This window comes from Spermophilus citellus (assembly GCF_964194105.1).
Source record: "Spermophilus citellus genome assembly, chromosome: 6".
Lineage (NCBI taxonomy): Eukaryota > Metazoa > Chordata > Mammalia > Rodentia > Sciuridae > Spermophilus > Spermophilus citellus.
The window spans coordinates 125,262,623-125,284,908 of NC_138187.1; the positions used below are offsets into that span (position 1 = coordinate 125,262,623).

Consider the following 22,286-nt stretch of genomic DNA (forward strand, 5'->3'; position numbering starts at 1 on the left):
AATTAGAAAGACATTTTGCCCTTCTATTCTCCTGTCATGTGAGGACACAGCAAAAATGTGCCACCTTAGAAACAGAATAGCCCTCACCAAACACTGAACCTGCCAGCGCCTTGAACTTCCCAGCCTCCAGAACTGTGAGATAAATTGCTGCTCTTTAGTAACCCGTAAATTTTATTCTAACAATACAAACAAACTAGATGATACCCTTAAAAATTCAGGACACAAAGACCCAGGATAGCTAACGAAATATTGAAGGAGAAGAACAACGTTGGAGGACTGACACCACTCAACTTCAACACTTACTACAGTAATCAACAACAGTGTTAGTGTGGGAAGAACAGATAAACAGACTCGTGGAAGGACAGAGAGCCCAGAAATAGGCCCACATCAATACAGCTAACTGACCTTTGACAAGGTAGTACTGTTCAATGATGCAAAGCCAAATGGTGCCGGAACAATGGGACATCACATTTGAAAAAAAAAAAAATGAGCCTAGACACAGATCTTACACACATCCCAAAATTTAAATTATAATGGATCACAGATACAAATATAAAATTAAAAACTATAAAATTCCTAGAAGACAGTGTAGGAGAAAAAATCTAGTTCTTGGGTTTGGCAATGACTTTTTGATATAACACCAAAGGCACAATCCAGGAAAGAAAAAAATCGATATGCTAAACTTCCTCTCAGTTTTGCTGTGAATCGAACGTTGCTCTAAAATAAATCTATTTTTTTAAAATGAAGACTCCTAAGGTATTTTGTTCATGTGAATTTTATCTATCAATATTTACTGTATTTGAGATTTAAAGTGATAAACTTAACACTATTTCTTTATTGATTCACTTTAACATAATAAGCCAATCATATGTTTAATATAAATAATATCTTTGAGAAAAAAAAAATCCCCCCCCCCACACACACAAAATCAGTAAAAAGAATGGCACTGTTTTTGCACATCTCTTTACTATCTGGCTTACAAGAAGACAGCTGAATTCTGGCATCTGCTCCTACATTTGATCTGCAGCATCACATGTCACAGCGTCTGGAAAGCAACTCTGAACATTTGGGAAAGAAGAGCGAAAGTGGTGAAGGATGTTTTAGTATTATGAAAATAGTTCTGACAGTACAGACCCTCTGAACGGGTGTCAGGCAATCCAATCAGGGATGTGCTTGTAAATGTTTAACAATATGCTCTCCTGGAGGAAAAGCTCCAGTCTATAGCATTTGCCAACTTCTGTGGCTATAAATACTCCCTCCATGGCTGGTTTCAAGCCACCAATGCAGGAGGTCCATGGGCACCAGCTGGAAAGAGGTGCACACAACTGTTTTTTTCCTGAACTTGCCCGCGGTTAGCAAGATCTTGTGCATGCTTTTCTCGTGGGAGCTGCTCTGGCACTTTAGGGACCCTGAAGCACACTTTGGGACCCACTGCTCTAGTAGGCTATTGTGTAGGTTCGTATCTTGCCACTTTCACAATTGCTGGTCCAGCCCTAGCTGACCCTCACAGACAGTCTCCTTGGTGCTGCTCAACAGCCTGTAGAGGCCCGAGGACTAATGCCTGGCCCTTCTTCTCCCCACCCATATGTACATTTCCCAGACCTATTCAGCAAGCCCAAGCCATCCACTGACCTCGTTCACTGCCCTTATCTGTCTTGTTCAATATCTGTTTATATGAAATTGAGTTTTTATCTCATTACACACATAAAAAACCCAACGCTTACATTTAACTGTAAGGTAGGGACTTCTGATGTTGTTGCATGGCAAAGGGAGCTGTGGTATCTCGCAGGGTGGGGTCCTGCTCCTTCCTCTGAAGTTTCCTCAGGTCTCCACCCACATGAGAGCCTAACAACAGAACTAAAAAGGCTGCTCTTTGCCTAACATATATAGTTCTCTAGTTAATGAGGCACTCCAGCTGGTCCTCTGTTATTCCCAGGCAGCTGTTTTGTAGGAATGAGTCAGCACCCCGCTTTATTAAAGCCTTTCCCCTCTGTGTATAATAGCTTATGTAACAGGAACAGCAAAGAAGCTCAGTTCTTACAAAAAAGGAAGAAATCATCAAAGCCACTAATAATAGAACTTGCACATCGTCTTTCTGTAGTCAACAGTACCTGATTCCTGTGGGTGACGGAGTGTACAGTGTGCTCCTCCTGCTGAGGAGTTATTAGCTCAGGTCAAGAAAGACAAAAGAAAAATCTCACCTCTCTGCTCCCTAAGAACCACAGAGTTTCTTTTAAATACCATTTTTGATTTTTAACAAATGGATGCATCTTTTCCAGGAGAATATTTTTTTTTTGAGAATTCCAAGAACAGATGTGCATGTCGCAATTTAAATTCTTTACTAATACATTCCTTCTGACTTATTTGTTTCTGAGGAACATATAATAAGTAGTTTCACATACAGAAACAGCACGCATTGAGCCTTTAGCTACAACAAAAAGGCCATATGTTAATTTAGTCTCGAGGTTTAATGAAGAAAGGTCAGTTCTTGTCTGTCTGTCCACACCACCTGTAGAGATTCCTGACACCCTCTTTGGATTCATGGAGGTCTGGAAATTTTTACACACCACATTACAGTTCCTAGGATATAAGCCCAGGAATTGTGTCTCCAGGGTTTTAAAGTGCTGATTCTTGGGTAGTTCTGATTACAACAAAGCATATCCCAGAGTAAAAAGGACACATGACCAAGTCTCCTGGGTAAGAGATTGTGGACAGACAGTCCCACCACATGCTCAGCCACTCACCAGCTGTGGAATCTTGGGCAAGAACCCTCCACAGCCTGCTGGTCCGTATGTTCCTGGCACCGATGCAGTTGTAGTGACTGCATCCTGCACTAGATCTTAAGAATGCAGAAGCATGTGACATTGTGACCACACCTGCGGCCCTCCAAAGGCAGAAGAAATCAGACATAGAAATGATAAATTGTAATATTCTGGTGGCAAGTGCCACCAAGAGATTTAGACAAAGAACTGTGGAAGCCCAGATGAGGGGTAGCTAACATTTTTTGAGGTGTGTCCATGTTGATTTCACTGAGAAGAAAGCATTTCAGCTGGTCCCCAAAAAGGAGGCGTTTTCTAGATGAAAGTCATAAAATAATTTCCCAGAGGGTATCATAAAAGCTCTTAGAATGGTTAGTAATTAACTGTCACTGTAGTGGAAGTAAAGGAACACTGTGGTCACTTGCTGGCTTGCTTACTCACTACTTTTGTTCTGCAAGGGTCTGCATCATGAGGTGGGGTGAGGCTTACCCCCACAAACTCTGCTTTCTGGACTCCCTGGCTTCTGGCTGGTTTCAGTCAATGAAAGGCAGTGGCAGGAGATGGAAGTGGGAGGAGAGGAGAAGCCAGAGGATTTCTTCCCAGTCTCCCAGTGCTGGACAGCATCTCAACATGACTGGGTCTCTTCCATGGCTCTAAGACCCCACTGCCCAAAGACCCCTCTTTATGGACTAATTCCCACCAGGCTGACCCAGCATGATCCCCAGCTCCTGGGTCCCCTCCCTAGTGCCTTCAGCCCTGGAGGAGTATGAATGCCTCCCTCCAAATCTCCTTTTTGGCTTCCCAGCTTTTCCAGGGCCTATGCCTGACTCCTATACAACTTAACTAGCTTTTAGAAATACCTAGAAAGATCTGTGAGACATTAGTTGGGAGAGGTGGGAGGAGCACATGGTGAAGATCCCCGAATGAATACCATAGCCTGTAACTGCACACTTCACCCCATGATTTTGATCTTTTTAGGGATTATAAGTGTGGAAGACAGCCCAGCTGGGAATTTATGGAAAGAGACTACAAGGGAGCAAAGGAAGGTGAGGACGGCCGGACCCAAAGCAATGACCCATGTCTGTGGAGCACTTTGTGAGGTCACATGCATAGGTGTAGAAGTGAGTTGGCTAAGAGGGCTGAGGGAAAGGAGACTGGAGATGAGACTGAGACTCCAGGGAAGGACTGGCACCAGGAAGAGAGGATGGAGAGGGAAGGCGAGGGTGTGGGTAGAGGCTTTGTAAGGTCAGGATGCCTTTGGGACAGTCTTGGGAGAGTGGGGTTAGTGAGACCTGCTGACCTCTCACATCTCTTCTATTGGAATAAATTATATGATTAGTCAAAATCATATGATTTATCATATTATATAAACTATCATTTATTTTCATTATTCCTAGGAATGGCCATGTTTTCTTTGTGATACAAGTAATTTAAAACCCGCCCAAGGGTCATATAATATTGTGAATATACTGCATATCACTGAATTATATGCTTATAAATGGCTACTTTTATGTTGTGTGGCTTTTACCTCAATTTAAAAAAAACACAGTGTGTTAGATCTAAGAATACCAGGAATTCTCATTAAAGATGCAGAATTTGTCAACTTAAAAAAATTTTAAAAATGTGTCTGGGGAATTAAAATTTTTTTTACTTTACAAATACTTTTCTTATTTAGTGGGGATGTTTGATGTAATAGGTTTAGTCTATGCCAGGAAGATATGGAAAGATAAGCCAAGAGAACACATTGGAAAACTCTTTGAAGTGAGTATAAAAGCCTTAACCCTCTTGTGCACACACATTGCTGGGGCACAGCCTCTGTGTCACACCCCATGTATGATTTAATTGGTGCTGCTTTCCCCAAAGAATATCCCCTTTAGCCTTCTGTGACTCTTTTGTGACTTGTTTCCAGGCCCAAGATTCAAGCTATTAGTGACTAGATTAGACAAGAACACACAGGGTCAAGGGCTGCTGTTAAGTACTGTGGTGGTTCCTGGGAGGATCTTGAGGATATAGGAGAAGCCCCTGGCCTTTCTCCAAGGCTCCTCTGCAAGGGAGGCTAATAAGCTGAAGAGCCAAGAGACACCACTTTCTTTGGGAGGTTACAGCTGTAGAACTGGGTGATGAAGTGGGAATACAAAGGCTGGCTCAGTGCTGCAGGATAGACTTCAAGCCATGGACAGTTGGGAAGCAACACCACACTGACCAGTGAAATCTGCCTAGTCATAGATGGGCTGCTCAACTGCAAACTGTCCATTTCTCAGTTCTTCTCAGGCCTTGCCAGGAGTATTTGCAGCCAACTTCCTAATACTCACATTCAGCAGTATGAGGGGGATGCAAATATGTTATTCTCCAAACCTTCCTAAGGCCCATTGAAGGACCCTGGGCTCAAAGAAGGAGAAACTGTGACTAGTAATTAGGAAAAGTTTCTAGATAAAGTAACCCAAGGAGGCTCTGGAAGCTGTGCCCTGGGTATTCTAGAAGACAGTAGCCCTGGCTTTGATGCCAGAAGCTCACCAGCTAGGAGGCCAGCAACTCCCTGTTCAAGATTGCACCTGGCCTTGAATTCAGTGATATGCTTTCTCAAGAAGATGATTTCCTTCCATGAATGTTAAAAAAAAAGGGGGGGGGTGAAGAAAAGCTCTTTTTCTCTATGTTATTTCCATGGCACAAGAGAGAACTGAAACAATCTGTCTGTGACAGCCCAGCCCACAATCTAAGACTGTGAAGAAGCAGCCACGCCAAAGAACTTCCAGGGCTCTCCTCCAACCCTAACCTTAAAAACAACCCAAAAAACCCTCTATGTGACCTATGGGAGAAACTGGTTTTATTGATATTTAACCAGACAGGTTAGAAAAAGAGGAAGGACCTTGGTGAAAGGCAGAAGCAATGAAGCCCTCTTCCATGGGACCTATCAAGGGAGGGCGACCAAGGCCAGACCAGGTAACACCATAGTAGCCAGAAGAGATATGATGATAGGTTGGTGAACCAGGATGAAGAGTGATGTAGTTCTGACCATAATTCCTTAGAAGAGAAGTGTGATTCTGTCCAAGTTGTCAGGAAATCTCTGCTTCCTCATTTTCCTGGCAGCACGACATATAATATTGGTGAACAGAAAAGTGTGCAATGGCTAAAAGGCATCTCTGCTGCTGCTGACACACCCACGCATATCCTGAGGATGCCTTAGGTCAGTCTCACCGAAGGGAAGCCACTCAGAACCATCCAGAGTCTATCTGAGCTACTTTTAGGGAATTAGGAGAACTTTCAAATTTGCTCTATTTAAACCAAGAGGAAAAAAAAGGGAGCAAGCATCATACTTTGTGTGATTTGGTCATACAAAGCTTCCCCCCAGTAAGGCTTATTTGACTCTAGTACTACTTTAGGACCCTTCCTCATTTCTGATTCTGTGAATCTCCAATGACCTGCTGTTATCCAGCAACCCCTCAGGAGGCTGCCCGAGGGGATGGCCATCCCCATTAATCTCCTGACCCTCAGACCTACCATGCCTGGCCAAGCACTCAAGTGCTTGATCAATAAGGAAGCTGGGGCTAATGGACAAGGCCACGGTGCAGGAGGGTTGCTGTATGCAGGGCCATGAAGAGAATCCAGGACTGTTCTGGTTGAGGAGAGGACAAGGGGATGATATGGAAAGATGTTTATGGAACCCAAGACTAGAATCAATCCTGGGTTAGGATTATCCTTATTAGGGCTGTGTCCAGGCATGGAGCCAGCTAATTTACCTGTTTAAACCATTTTAACCCTGACAACACTATGACACACATATTAGCATCATTTCCTAATTACTGAATGAGAATACTGAACACCGGAGAGTTCTTCCTGCCAGGAAGCAGTGAGGCCCTTGGGATAAGCAGGAGCTGGGGTTCCTCCCTTTTTCTCCAGGGCCCACTGAGAGGCAGCATCTGGTAGGTACCACCAGGGGCTCTGAAGTGCAGTAATGTGGGTCCAAACTCTGGTTTCACCTCTCTTGCTTGAAGTCAAGTTATTTAGTGTCTAAGACTCTTGGTTTCTTCATCTGAAAATGGTGGTAGTGATAATAGTAGTTACCTCATAGAACTTTTGAAGATTAACTAAGTTAATACTATGCATCAGGGGATGGCTGGTCTGATACTTTTTTTTTTTTTTTTTGATACCAGTGATTGAACCCAGGGGTGCTTAGCCACGAAGCTTCATGCCCAGCCCTTTTTTAAAATTTTTTATTTTGAGATAGGATCTTGCCAAGTTGCTTAGGACCTCACTAATTTGGTGAGGTTGGCTTTGGACTTGGGATCCTCCTGCCTCACCCTCCCGAGATTACAGGTGTGCTCAGTGAGGCTGCTACTTGCTTTTGTAAACTAAGTTTCATTGGCACACAGGAACATTCATTTGTTCTATTGCCTATGGTTGTCTGTGCACTACCACAGCAGTGCTAAGTAGTTGCATCACAGACCATATAGCCTACAAAGCCTAAAATAGTCATAATCTGGTTTCTTACAGAAAAAGTTTGTAGACCCCCATGGGCATTAAGCACTTGTAATGGTGCTGCACAAAACGCTATTATAATTATTAAGCATTTTCCTCTAAGCCTCCATCATCATCATACACTCTGAGGATAACCGGCTGCCTGACATGTCAGGGCTCAGGGCCAAGGGTGGATAAGAAAGATGGTCCATGGCATTTACAATCTAATGGAAGTGACAAAGGGAAAACAAACAAAGTTGGCAATCACAGGATATGATAAGGTCTTTGAAAAAAAAATAAACAAGATGTTGAGCTAGAAGCATCCACTTTAGACTGAAAACCTCATGGAGGAGGTGATACCTGAGCAGCAGGTATGAGGAAAGGAGGGAGGGCCAGTGAGGGCAAAGGTCAGTGCTGGCAAGGACTGGCCACGTCAGAGAAACAGAAGGGAAGCAGTGCTGCCTAAGTGTCCTGGAGGAGAAGCATAGTAGGAGCAAGCAGGAGCCAGCACCCACAGGGACAGGTGGACGAGGGAAGGAGTTGGGCTTATCCTAAGAACAGAGCAACAGGAAGCCACATGAGCACCTTAGGCAGCCACTGGCAGTACTTGTTCTGGAATTTGAAGACCATTCCAAATGCTAAATGGAGAATGGAGGATCAGGGACAGCAAGGGAAGTTAAGAAACTGAACACCATCCAGGGGAAGGAGATGGTGTGGGTCCAAGAAGGGTGGGGAGAGGGAGAGATTCGGGATGTTTTCACAGGAGATTGAAAGTGACGCTGGAAAGCCCAGAAGGAACCAAGACTAACATTCAAGATTTGGGACTTCATACCTGGACCTGGGTGCTGCTGTCCAGTGAGATAGGAAAGGTGAGGACCCCTGGGAGAAAGCCTAATCCCTCTTCCTGAAGACCTGTTTGAGTAAGAGGTCCTGCCTAAGCCTAGCAAGCCCACTGCCTTCCCATGTTCTTTTTATGCTTGTCTCTCCATCCATCAGTTTGCTGGGAATGGACACTGCTTTTTATGCATCCCTATCCCCTTGTCTGGGCCCAGAAGGAAATGTGATGGGTCAACGTGATCTGACCACAGTGAAGTCCTGTCAGGCCACTCCCTACTCCCTCTCTTTGTCTCCCCACTCCCAGTCAGTAGTACATCTATTAAGGCTCAAGGTCATAATTGCAACCTTTTGGCTGCTTAGCACGGCACACTGTTGGCTGACATTCATATTTACTCACCAAACTGTACCTATTTCCATGTTTTTTCCCCACATCATGAGCTTTTTCATTAGTCACTACTACTGACCCCAAACATACAACAGGGCTGCTCCCTCTCCTCTGTCACTCTTAACTAAGCTGACTGCTTTCTTTCTACCTAGAACTGTCTTCTGTTGTCATTTTTCTCATTTCTCTATTTTATCCTCCATTTTTTCTGATCACTTTTCACCCAATGCAGTATTTTGAATTCATGGTTACATTTGTTCATTTAGCCAACCACTTTGTGCAAATAGTTCCTTTGCTGAGTCCCTACCACCTGCAGAGGCAGGGAAGGAAACAGAAATGCAGTTTGATGGGCTCAGGTTTCTCATTCTCTGGAGCCCAGTTCACTCACCATCTCAAGCCCAGTCATAGCTCCAGCCAAACACCTTCCCACTCCCGGCGGCTCCAGATAGTGGCCAAAGACTCTTGTCCTTCATTAGACCTCACCAGCACTTTCCTGTGGTGTTCCCTACCCTCCTGAGTTCATCTGTACCCTTGAATAGGCTGAGGGGGCCCAAATCATGAGGGTGAGGGGTATACGTAACCGTCCTAGTATGGAAAAACACATTATGCTAATTTGATGATCTAAACTATAATCACATAATTGGATTTGCCAAACAGTCTCTTCTAAATCACTGTCCTCCTGCCCTTTATGTGGCATTTGGCACTTCCTTCTTGAAACCCCCTGATCTGTTGGCCCTGGGGACACTGTACTTTTGGTTCTCTTCCCAGCCTGGACCACACCACTAGGAGGCTCTTTGTCAGCACCCTACCCTTTGTGGGGCTCCCCAGGCTGGGTTAGCCCTCTGACCTTGGTTCTTGCCACAGATTCCACTTCTTATTAAAAAGGATCCCTCCTCCCCAGCTGGACTGTATTTCTGAATGTAGGCAAATCCTCACTTGGAGGAGTTATGGGACTACCATCTCAGGCCCAATTTTTTCTTCCATTCTCCCTTCCTAATTACCTACTTGCTCACATAGGCACACTGAGCACACACTAGGAAACTGAATGGGATTCCAATGGTCCTGTGGACATGGGAGCTTGGATACATAGCCAAATAAACAACACTTTAGATTTAGGGTGAATTCAGAAGTATTTTGAAGTAAGGACTGGGTATAACTCCACCCTCCATGGCCTAAGAAAGGTGCTCTGAAGGAAGGCAAAGGACCTGAGACCACTCTACACAGGCTCCAGAACCGATATGCTAATGAGTACAGTAGCTCCCCCCATCCTCAGTTTTGCTCTCTTGGTTTCAGCTACCTGGGATGAACCAAGGTCTGAAATATTCTAATAAAAATTCCAGAAAGAAACTAATAGTAAGTTTGGAATTGCACACCATTTTGAATAGTCTGATGCAATATCATACTATCCCGCTCCATGCTGAGATATGAACCATCTCTTTGTCCAGCATCCCCACTTGATAGCCATCCTGGCTATCAACCCACAAGTTTATAGTGTTGTGTTCAAGTAAACATTATTTTATTTAATACTGGCCCCAAGGAACAAGAAGAGTTATGCTGGCAATTTTATTGTAGCATATTGTTTTAATTATTCTATTTTTATTAGTTACTGTTACTAATCTCTTACTAATCTCTAACTAATCTCTTTAATTAGTTATTGTTACTAATTTGTAAATTAAACCCTACTGTAGGTATGTATGTATAAATAGGGTATGTTATCATCTGAGGTTTCAGGCATTCATCACGGGGGGGTCTTGGAACATATCCCCTGTTGATAAGGAGTGGTTTGATCACTTGGTGATGCTTAGCCACCAAAGGTCAACATCATTCTAGCTGTGACCCACCTTCCTATAAATGCTCACCTATAGCTGCCTTTGTCAGCTGTGGAGATACATATCTCTAAATCTGGTCACAGACATGTGACATACTGACAACATTATACTGCCAGAGCTGGAAGTTTGTGGCTAGAGCATGAGGTGATGTTGTGTGGGAGGTAGGACAACCCCCTCCTAACTGGTAGTGAGGCCAGCTCTGGCCCAGGATCATGGAAGAAGCAGACAGAACCAGGGGGGTCCCTCTCAATCCAGCCTCAGGGGAAGACATTGGCCTTTGAGACTCATGGCTTGATAACACAGAAGAGGGAGAATCCAGAAAGGAGACCCAAGAGAAACAGGCAGAATTTGGGGAGGGGCTCTTTCTTTCCCCAATTTAGCCACATAGCTCTGGAAGGACTTAAGTTAGTCAAGTACTTCACATTTAAAAAATCAAGCAAGCAAACATAGCAAAACTCATCAAACCAAATATCATGCAGAAATACCAACACATAAAAATGTACCAAAGAACTATTCTGGTTTGCTATCTGGAAGCTCTTTTAGGTAATAGCAGGGGATCCACAGATTTTTGTTGTGGTGGTCGTTTGTTTGTTTGTTTTATTTTTAATTTTTTTTTTAGTTGTCAATAGACATTTATTTATTTATATGTGGTGCCGAGAATCGAACCTAGTGCCTCACAAATGCTGGGCAAACAAATGTCCTACAACTGAGCTCTAACCCCAGCCCCCACAGTTCAGTTTTTTGTTGTTGTTGTTAATAGATTTCTATGTATATGAACCCCTCCTCTGAACCCCAGACTCATTCCAACTGCCCAGTCCATTCCCCCCCATTTAGTTAGGCATCACAAACTTAACAAATCCAATCCCCTCCCAACCTGCTCCCCTTATAGTTTTAGTCCATCTCAGTGAAATGGTACCACCAATCACCCTGTTGCTTTTGCCTAAATCTTGGAGTCATCCTTGGTTCCTTTCTACACTTCACAAGGCCAAATCCAACAAACTCTTCTATCCCAATATATTTATTTATTTATATGTGGTTCTGAGAATCGAACCCAGTGCTTCACACATGCCAGGCAAGTATGCTACCGCTGAGCCCCAGCCCCAGCCCCCCAACAGTTCATTTTTTAAGGGGTGGTGGTGGTGGTGGTGGTGATGATGATGATGATGATGCTTTGCACCTACTACCCGTTGCCAGCTTACTTTACATATAATATCACACCCAGGCCTCCACTAATCCTGTGACAATATTTTCACTGTCCCATTTCCAATCTAGTATCTAGGCCCCAAGCTGTTAAGCAGTTTACCTCCAATCATACAGCTAAGTGGTGGAGCAGGAATTTAAAATATAGGCTTAGTATTCCTTATCCAGTATTCTCAGAATCAGAAGAGTTTTGTATTCTGAATTTTTTTTAACATTTGCACATACATAACAAGATACCTTGGGGATAGGACCCAAGTCTAAACACAAATTTAATTTTTATTTCTTATAGATCTCATACACACAGCCTGGGAGTAATTAGTAGAATGTTTCTAATACTTCTGTGCATGAAACAGAGTTTCATGGTGTGCAAGTGTCCACTGGTGGCATCATGTTGACAATAGAAAAGTTTCAGATTTGGGGGCATTTTGAATTTTTGAATTAGGGATGCTCAACCTGTATAAACTTTCTGACTCCAAATCCAGTGCTCTTAACGCTGGGAGATGTTCCACCATCCCAACCAACACCACGTGGTCTTGAAAGATGGTACAGCCTACTGGCTAGAGACCAGCTTTGGAGCCAGACTGTTGGGATTTCTGCCCTCCTCTGACCTGTGGCACCTTGTCCTCATATAGAAAATATGACAAAAAACCATACTTGCCTCAAAGGCTTATAGCTAAAATTAAATATGCTAATGCACATAAATTAGTAGCACATAGTGTCTGGCACATAAATCAGCACTTAATAACTGTGTAATATCAACTTTTCCATTCCAGCCAGATTTACTCAGTGCCTATTGCATGCAGATAGGTCTATGCCTTATTCTATCATGGGTGGAGCTGGAGTGGGTTGCTGGACAGCTCTCATTCCCAAGGGGTGTTCAGTATAGGTGGGGATCATATCTACGCAGCAGTTCTCAGAGTGGTCAGGTCCCAGCATGTGCTGCCTAAAAATCTGTCCCCAAGCATGATAAAATTGCTGGCTTGGATTCTTTATTCCAAAGGACAAGACCTCTACTTTGAGGAGGTCTATTTGTCATAGTAATTTAGCCTACCCTAATTAATATACTTCAGCATCAGGATTTCTCAGCAGCAATGAGAAGAGTGATATTTTAGCAAGTTCCCAGGCTAGACTCTATGGGTGCAACAGTGCAAGAACACCAACTAGATTACTGTAGCAGTCTTAGGCCCCTTCTTGGGGAGCTCCAAGTAGGTTCTGCACTTCCTCTTGTTTTCTAATTACACTCATTCTCTTGCCAAGTCCATCCCAGCTTACATACCATCAATAGCATACAATGCCCCAATTTCTATGTATATAAACCCCTCTGCTGAACCTCAGATCATTCCAACTGCCTCATCCATTCCCCCACATTTAGAAGGCATCACAAACTTAACACATTCAATCCCCCCGACCTGCTCCCCTTATAGCTTTGGTCCATCTCAGTGAAATGGTACCACCAATCACCCTGTTGCTTGGGCCTAAATCTTGGGAGTCATCCTTGGTTCCTTTCTCCATTTCACAAGGCCAGATCCTACTAGCTCTTCCATCCCAATATATTCCCAATCTAAATAATTCTCACTGATTTCAGAATAACCACCCTGGTCTAAGTGGTGCTACCATCTTTCCACTAATTATAGCGTTCATCTTTTTAGGTGGTCTCTTGTTCTACCTTGCTCCTTTATAGCCCATTCACATCTGAGCAGTCAGAGTGGCTCTTTAAAAAATAGAAGTCATCTCTGTCACTTCTTTTCTGAAAGGGTACCATCACACTTAGGAGTCAGGGTCCTCAGATGGCAGAGCCCACTGTGATGTGGCCTTCCATTCGCTCCATCTTCATTTCTTAATTGCTTCCCCCATCTCCCCCCACCCCCCGCTGCATTAACTCCAGTCACACTGACCTTGCTTTTTCTTAATGGCACAATTGCCTTCTGCTTGCTAATCCTACAATATTCTTCACCCTGATGCCCAAAGGACTTGTTCTTTTGCTTCAGGCATCTGCTCAAATGCTGCCTCATTAGTGAGGCCTTTGCCAACCAACCTATATGGAAACCCAATGTCCCTGGCACTCCCAACCCCTGTTGTATTTTTTTTTCTGAAGCCCGTATTACCTTTTGATATTCTATGTTTACCCCTTTACTCTCTGATTTCCCCTAGCAGAATAAAAGCTCCAAGAGGGCAGGGGTTGTTTCTTCTGCTTTCTGAGGTTCCAACCCTTACAGTGGTGCATATGACAGATGCTCAATAAATACTGACCTGAAGACCAAGAGCCTTAGTGGTGTTCCACAGAAAGCAGACAGCCTCTCTGCCATGGAACATGCCACCTGTTTGTAAGTCCTCAAATTCTACCATTTTCAGCTAGAGAGGGCAAGGTTGACTACTGATGGCTGACTTGGGGTGGGGTAGAAGGGTAAGGAGAAAGAGGGTCTACATGGTCGAGAGTGAAGCTAGAGCAGTGCTCCTCACTCACTTAGGAGCCACAGTGGAGAGCTCTGGCCTAAGGGCACCAGTTACCTGGAAAGGAGGGGAGAAATGCTGAGAAGGATGTCTGTAGGTGGATAGACAACAATTCAGTTCACCAGACATTTATAGTGTCCTCACTGAGGTGCCAGGCACTGCACAGGGGCTAAATCTAAAATGCCATTTGCCAGAATCCTTTTTGGGATCATGTCGACAGGTGCAAGGCTAGTTTTTTATTTGAGCTCATTTGTGTTTTCACTGTTTATTTCAAAGCTTTATCTCTTCTCCACAAACCTTGACCACTCCCCCCAGTCTCACCAGGAAACTTAATTTCCTACAACACACACCAAAAAAACTAGAAGTCATCAGACCAGAACGACCTCCACTTCCTGCCACCAGATCTGCATATCTCCCTATACAGGGGGCCTTGCTCTGCTCTCTCCCTCCCAGGGCGTTTGCAGAGGTGACTTCTGAGTTAGGCTAATCTCGCCAGATGGTCTGCACCTGCCCTGGACTCCTGTCTTCCTCCCTTCCCAGGGATCCTTTGATGTAGATTCTCATCCACCTCCACCTCCTTTACCACCCACCTCTCCTTCCTTTCAGCATCAAACAGTCACCGTCTCCCAAGATTCAAGAAAAACAAAACATTCCCCCTCTCAGATTTCCCTAAAACTTGTGCTCGCTCCCATCTCACAGCTAAATTTCTGGACTCATCCTCATACCCCATGCAAGTGGGCCTCTCTTCCACCCAATCAACAGCCACTCCAGCCTGCTCACATCCTCACTGATCCCCAAAACGGCTCTCGCCATGTCCCCCAGTGACTATGGGTCTTTAACATTAATGGTCAATCTTCAGTTTTCCCCTTGTCTGACCTCTAGGCAACATGTGACATGGTTAACTCCAACTCTCCACATCCAACTCTCACACTTGAAAATACTTTCCCTCTAGCTTCACTGAAACCAAACTGAGCTGGCGTCTATAACCATGTATGAACAAACAACTCCCAATTGTCTCTTCCTCCATCCCAGACAGCCCCTATGCCTATAGACTGTCCGTGTTCCTGCCAACCCCATCTGTCCTTGTGAATGCCTTGCAGACACTCCAAAGCCAGCACATCCAAAAGTGAGCCAGTTTCCACATTCCCTGGCTGCTCTCTCTCCAGAGCTCCCTTTTGGTGAACACTCACTGTCTGCCTTGCTGCAGTCACCAGAATACCGGCATCATTCCTGGCGATGCCTTTTTTCCTCCCCGCATCCAGTTGGTAGCTGAGGCCTCCTGAATGGACCTTATGGACATATTCTGTCTACTGTTCTCCAACCCCACAATCAACCTCACCCAATTTTTAGATAACTTCTTTCACTAGATTAGTGAAAGATAACTTCTTTCATTAGATTAGCATCTAATCCTTTGCTTTATGTTAAACTGGGAGGCAGGGTAAGTTTTCCTAGGTTGAATCACATGCCCAACCTCTCTCTCAGAGTCCTAACAGCATCAGGAGGGACCTTCCTGATTTTGGCTTAGCTTAACCCCACCCACCAGCCTCTATCCTCCAGGATCAAGAGCCTCACTGTTGGAAGACTCAGAACTCAGCCTAGCTGTTCTAAGTCATCTGCCTTAGTAAGAGAGAACTGAGGGGTTGGGGTTGTATCTCAGTGATAGAGCACTTGCCTAGAATGTGTAAGGCACTGGGTTCGATTTGCAGCACCACATATAAGTAAATGAAAAATGAAGTTCTATCATCAACTAAATAAATATATGTTGAGAGAGGTTGAGAGAGAGAGAGAGAGAGAGAGAGAGAGAGAGAGAGAGAGAAGAGAGAACAGAAAGGCCTCTGGCTAATGGGCTTGCAACAAATACAGCTCATCCTGTTCTCACTTCACAGTAGAATATCACTGAAGTAACTGCTCTGATCATGGTGATTAAGCCAGAGCCTCCATTTTGCTTCCCAAATCAGTTTTATTTGCTTTCCTGGTGTTTGCTCCTTGCCAGGTATTATTCTTCCTCAAAGCTGCAGCTTGCTCTGCCAGATTCCGAAGACCACACTATTTCCACTCTGCTATTACTGAAAGCAGTAAGTGTTGACTAGGTGATGTATTAAGAAGACCCTCTGCAACAGTGTGGAAAAGAGAATATGTATGGCCTGGGGCAGGAAAGGAGAGAATGGATAATTCAGAGATCCAGGAAAAAGGCTGGAGAGCCTTGATCTGGGAATAGACTAGATGGGCACTGACTGGGAAAGAGAGGACTTCTGCAACAGTTGTGGAGGGTGCAGAGGAAGAAGTGGCTTATGACAAGTATCTAAGGGGCTACTGAAATATCACAAATCAAAGTGGCCAAGAATAGAGCTGGGAGAGAAATAATCTTTCCTTAAAAGGGTGGGGTTAAGCCTTCAGAGTAACAAAGTGCTCTAGAAGAGGGGCCTGGGGAATAGAAATTCACCTTTGGATGCAATCTGGGCCCCACACCGACACTTTCAGGGAGGGAGGGAGAACTAGAAGTTCGAGGTCAAGCTGGGAAACACCAGTGGAGATGGAGTAGCAGCCTGGTGACAGCTGCAGCAGAGGCTGGCGACAGAAGATTACCAGGTCCTGGAAGTCTTCACAAGGCAATCCGAGCAGCAGGGCAGGTGCTGGGTGCTGAGTGAGGAAGAGGGAGCAAGTGCTAGCTACTGTTTTCAGAAACTAATTGGTGAAGGAGAGAGAAGAAGGGCTGGAAAACACAGGGCCTTCCTGTTTAATAGTAAAGGCAGACAGCAGAAGGCAGTCTGTGGAGAGGGGAGGGAATAATGGAGGGAACCTGACTCTGAGGGAGGAGTGACTCAGGAGTGTAGGTGGAGAAGTTGCTCTTGGTTTGGTTGGGAAGAGAGCACCTTTGTGGTGAAGAAAGAAAAGGCTGGGGGGGGGGGGGATTCCAGGGGTTTTGTGAATTGGTGAGGAGTGAAAATGACAGAGCTCATGTTGTCAGGAAATGAGGCACAGGGATCTGCTGAAAGTGAGTAGCACCCCCACCACACATGCACATACCCCTCAGAATACCCCAGGAGGGATGCTCACTGGGCTAAGCCATTTAACACGGTGTCCACAGGAACTGCATGTCTGATGTACATTGCACATGTTCAAGCCATGGGGGTGCACACTGCTTCTGCTACAGCACTACCACCTGCCTGCCAACATCAATATGCAAAATGTGCTTGTCGTTGTTTGCAAAATGTGCCTCTCTCTGGACCAATGAGTATTTTCACTTTTGTCTCCTGGTCCTCCACTCTACTTCCTCACAAGACATGACTTGCCAGAGGCCATATGGGTCCCTCCAATAAAGCTTTTCTTTTAGCAAAGCAACAAATTCATGTTGGTCCAAGCCTGGCAGCAGTAGCAGCAGGTGCCCCCAGTCCTAGAGATCATTTCTGTCCTAGTGTGTCCCCCCCCCCCACCTCCAACACACATGCACACCGATACTCCTCTGCTGGAGCTCTGCTAAGACAAGAGCTTCTGCTCAGAGACACACTGGGAAAGCCACAACCTAGGCAGAGAAAATTCTTCAGAGATTGAATCTGCCACTACCCCCTTCCCCCTGGTCTATGAACTCTTAAAGACCCCCACCAGTGACAAAGGTACCTGGCAATTTTTGATGAATGCCTTGCTGGTTCTGTCACCTCCTTCCTGCCCAGAATCTTGGATTCCTTTAGTCAAAGTACCATGGGAAGAGCACAGGAATTTCATTCAGAAGACTTGGGTTCTGCTCATACCCGAGATCTTTCATATGACTTCTAAGCCCCAGCTTGCAACTAGGTACAGTGGAAGGAATAGCACCTGCCTCTCCCTTCTCTCAGGGAAGTAACTAGGAGCTAATCTAATGATATGGGCTATTTGTAAACTGTACAGTGTTACACTGATTCCTGGGATCTAAGCAAGTCTTACTAGCAGTTCAAGATCTTTCTCCCAAGCCCTACCCATATTCTCACATGTTCTCAGCTTGCAGCCCAAGGGAGACACATCCTAAATGAATTCAGTGCAATTCAGCAAACTCTATGCCAGACACACAAAAACAGATACAGGTCTTGCCCCAAGTTCACCTGGCTGGCAGAACTGACTATGAAGTATCTATTGGGGTAATGACTCTGGAAGTCTCCAACAAAATCTACTTCATGTTGCTGGGAACAGACCATCCAGGATTCTGGGTCCCCTGCTGACCCCTCAGATGAAGAGGAGATGGGCAGATGTGAGGCTCTGTGAGAAACCAGGGTGAGGGTCCTGGAGCAGTAGAACCAGACCTTAGAGCCCCCAGCCTAATCCAGCAGAAGCACTTGAGTGTTATTTATACTCAGTGCTTCCCCCTCACCATCTGGGAGGTGTGGAGAATAATCCTGCTCTGGCCTGACTCATGAGGGTGTCATGGAGGACAAAAAAGAACAAAGTGACAAGGGTAATGAAAAAATGCTTTGGAAAGGAATGAGTTTTACAACAAGAAATTATTATTTTTTCTTCATGGTCCTCTCTAGTAAAGCAGAGATAATCACAGAAGGTTTATTTGTTCAAGTGCTGAGGCACCTTTCCCATTGCTAGCCTAATGGGAATGACTCAGAGGCATCTAGCTCCCCCACTCTGCAAATATTTCCCCTGAAACACCCAAGTCACGACAATATTTCCCATGGCTGGGCCCCCACTTCTTTTCCATATTCATTCCACTGTCCTACTACCCACATCCAATAGTTCTCAGGTGATGCTTGCTGCCTGCTATTCTTTCCCCCACCTACCACATACCCCAGGCCAGTCACCTTCCCCATTCATTTCTCCTCTCCAGAGGCTGGCTCTGACAGGAGGCTTTTTCCTGCCTTTTACCTAATGAGAGATAAATGGAGATCTAAGAGCTGACCCATTCCTAGAGTTACAAGAACAAAAACCCTCTATAAAGGCCAGGCATTTCCCACTTCCATCTCACATTCATCTCTCCTGCAGCAATTTCTGTCTCTCTTCTTCAGATGGGAGTTGGAGGTGGGAGTGTTCAGACAGCAGATATTCATCCAAACCAGCAATTATGTTAAGGCTCCTGACTTGGGTTTTGTGTATGTGTAAAGCAGAGCAGGCAGTCCATGCTGGGCCCTGAGAGGTCTTAACCCATTAGCCCAGCCTCTTGGTGTCTAAAATTATCTCTCTCACACACACCCAGACCTATTTTATTCCCAGAAGTATTTCAGCCAATCTCTTTGCATTTCATGTCTTCTAAAACCCCTTTAAAATTCATGTACCTCTGGAGAAAGGAAACATATCCATTGGCCCTAGTCCAGTTCTCACACAGCACCTGTGCCCAATAAAGATTTAGTGCCTTAAACTGGTTTACTAGATTCCATTCTCCCGAACGTGGGTCAGAGCCCAGAGCTGTGGAGGGTGGGGCTGCAGGGGGCAGCCAGGGGAGGGAGCCTCGTCTCATTTCACTAACTTCAACATGCCTCTGGCAGTCCTGCCTGTCAACTGCGAGATAACCGAGTTCTCACGAAAGTAAATCTGAAATAGCCAAATATGGAAACCACTGGAGGGAGCAGAACAGCCGAGAAAGAAAGAAAGAAAGTAGACCTGAGCGGCCCTGCGCGACCAGCAGCAAGAGCTTGGCCCTGATCTTCACCGAGAGTTCTCACAACTGCCAAAACCCTGCAGAGCCATAATGGCGGGCGGGGATGGGGTGCGGAGGGAGGACACGTCCTGGTAATTTCACAATTTGTCTGGGTGCCCCTGAACAACTCATTTCACCGCCGGGACCCTTGGTTTTTTGCTTCAAGACCGCTTAGAACTCACCTTCTGGGGAGGCGGGGTGCTGTGCAATGGAACTGGTGGAGGTTTCCATTCATGGCAATATTAACGGTTCCCTCTGGAGGGGAACTCAGCTCGGAAAGTCTTGCAGAAGTGGAGGGATGGCTAAGGGAGTGGAGGGGCTGGGGTAGTCCTGCTAGTCCCACCCTGCCAGAGCACCCCCACCTGAACCTGGCTTCTCCAGCCCTCAGCCACTCTGGAACAGCTCCCCAGCTCGGGAACCCCCAGTCTCTGTCCTTGCCACACCCCCCTGCTAAGAAAACTCGCTCCACACCGCACCCACTCGGCCACTTGCCCCGCCGGCCTCCCGCGCCTAGGACCCGGACCCCACCGTCTCTGTCCCATCCCGGCCCGGCCTGGCCCGACACCAGCCCAGAGGGCGGCCAGGCCAGCGGCCGCCGCGGCCCCGCACCAAGCTGAAGCCGCAGCGACGTTTTCGGTTTCAAAGTAACTGGGGCGAGCCGAAAGGCGCTCCCGGTGTCCTCACCCAGGCTTCAGCCGAGAGGCTGACAGGCGGCCACCTGCTGGGACCCTCTTGTGGCTCGGCGCGCTGGGCTCGGTCGACGCCAGTCTACAGGAGCAGGGCTGCTCCGAGATGCCAGGCTCTCGGCCCTGGGCGGGGGCCCCAGAGCAGAGACCGCGGGGAAGGAGCGGCGGCCCGGGGCTGGGGCGGGGCCGGGGGCGGGCCGGGGAGGGGCCAGGGAGAGGTCTCGGCCGGCTGGGCTCGGGCCTGCCCAGGGCAGGGCGGAGGGGCTGGAAGGTGTTGGGCAGGAGGGTGAGACTTTCGCCCAGGACGTTAAGAAAATTAGTGCCTACAAATGTGTCATCTCTGAATTTCCTCCGCGTGCATTCGAATTGTGAACGGTTTGCTCGTCCACCTGGGACCACCAAGTTCAGCCAGTCCTTTCACGTGTTGATCCATTAGCTCAAGGTCTGAGGTCTGGCTCAAATCTCTTCCCCCCCCCCCCCCACATTCCTTTAGAGTAGATGTTATTCGCCAACCTTACCATCTTGCTGTTGGCCAACATTAGCAGTCTCTTCAGAGTTGTAGAACTTTCAAGGGCTTTCCAAACTGTGCATGTTGTCCTCAGAACAATCTAGTAAAGTAGGCCTGGTCATTCTACAGATGAGCTCTCTGAGGTCCAGAGAAGTGACATGAGGTGGCATGCTCAGACATTTGGCAAGTACTATAACTTGAATCCAAGTCTCTCTCGGCTCCTAAATTCAGAGAGGGTTTTTTTCTTATAAAGTGTTCTCTCCAAGAGTGTGTGTTCTGAATAATATTTATATTCAATAAAAGGAAATGGATCAACATTCCAATTCTAGCCCGTCTACTTTCAAACAAACTTGAGAAAGGTGCTGAGCCACCTGTTTCAATTATTCATTAATTAATAGGGATAATTATATCTGCTTTGGGATTTGACATGCAGTTGTGTATAGGAGCTGTGTAGGAAACTCAAAGGAGGGAGGTAAAGATTGTGTCATGGGAAGGGATGAGGGACATGGATGCACTGAAGTGCAGATGTGGGGTCTAGTGGAGCAGCCTCTGCTTACTGTCAGCCTGTTTTTTCCTGATCTATTATTTTTCAACAAGAACTAAAATCTGGATTCAAACCTTTGGTTAGTGAGCAGATCAACCACTCTGTAGGGAAAGTGGTGCCTGTTGGACATTTCTTTGGAATTCTAGATCCAGCTCACGATCTTCTTGTGATAATTAGATGAGACAGCTTTCTTATATGCCTCACACAGGGTAAGTGCTTAATAACCCAGCCTTTTCTCCCTACTCCTCCATACAATATGCCTTCACTTATGGTTACCTGCTTCTTCTTTTCTCATTATCCCCACAGCATAATACAAATCTCTACAGTATTTAGAAGTTATATGTCCTTTCGCTGGTTGGGCACATCAATGGGTAGTATGCATACATGCAGGTGTGTTTGGTGTCTCTGATACTGTTGTTGACTATGATTCACTTGTCTTTGCTCACCCTTCTCTCCACTAATTGAATATGATGAAATCACATGCTGATATAGAGATTGATCAAGGTAGAGTGTTGAGCAGGACAGAAGGTCATACTTTCCATCATCGTGAGATCAGACAAAAAGTGGGAAGTGGGATCTGTCTGAATCCTGGGCTAGGAACCCAAGTGAAGAATTAGAGGAACTTTAGGCAAGCATTAGAAGTCAAGGACATATTTTCAGTTCCCTGTGTGAACCCTAGACTCCTAGACAGGATGTCTGGGAGAACAGAGAAGACAGACCCTGAGAGCTACCTGGTCTGATGTGTTCCCTTTCCTCAAGAATCTTGAAGGTGGATGAGAAGGACAGGACATAAATGTACATGTAAGAGAAACATTAAATACTTGCAAATAATAACATTTGTTAAGTCTTATGTACCAGGTACTGTGTTCAGTATTTTATCCTATTAACCCATTTAATCATCACCCCTCTTCTATAGATCAGTTCTATTTTTTTAAGTGGAAAAACTCATCTATTGAGTAATTTGCTCCAAATCACAGAACTTTTAGTTTTGAAGAGGTCAATTTTATTTATTTATTTATTTATT

At 45.6% G+C, this 22,286-nt stretch overlaps 1 protein-coding gene across 7 annotated transcripts in view; it reads right to left on the reverse strand.

The window, feature by feature from the left end:
• Window positions 1–20,960, reverse strand: part of TRAF5 (TNF receptor associated factor 5) — a 46,069-nt gene extending 25,109 nt beyond the window's left edge. The window contains exons 1-2 of one of the 7 annotated variants that reach the window (XM_081297709.1): window positions 20,209–20,960; window positions 981–1,058 (exon numbers count right to left, since the gene is read on the reverse strand). In XM_081297709.1, the coding sequence (XP_081153835.1) occupies window positions 981–1,030 (50 nt within the window). In that variant the 5' untranslated portion in view covers window positions 1,031–1,058; window positions 20,209–20,960. The other 6 variants (XM_081297707.1, XM_081297708.1, XM_081297710.1 and 3 more) reach the window with 6 other exon arrangements.
• Window positions 20,961–22,286: the final 1,326 nt, after the last annotated feature.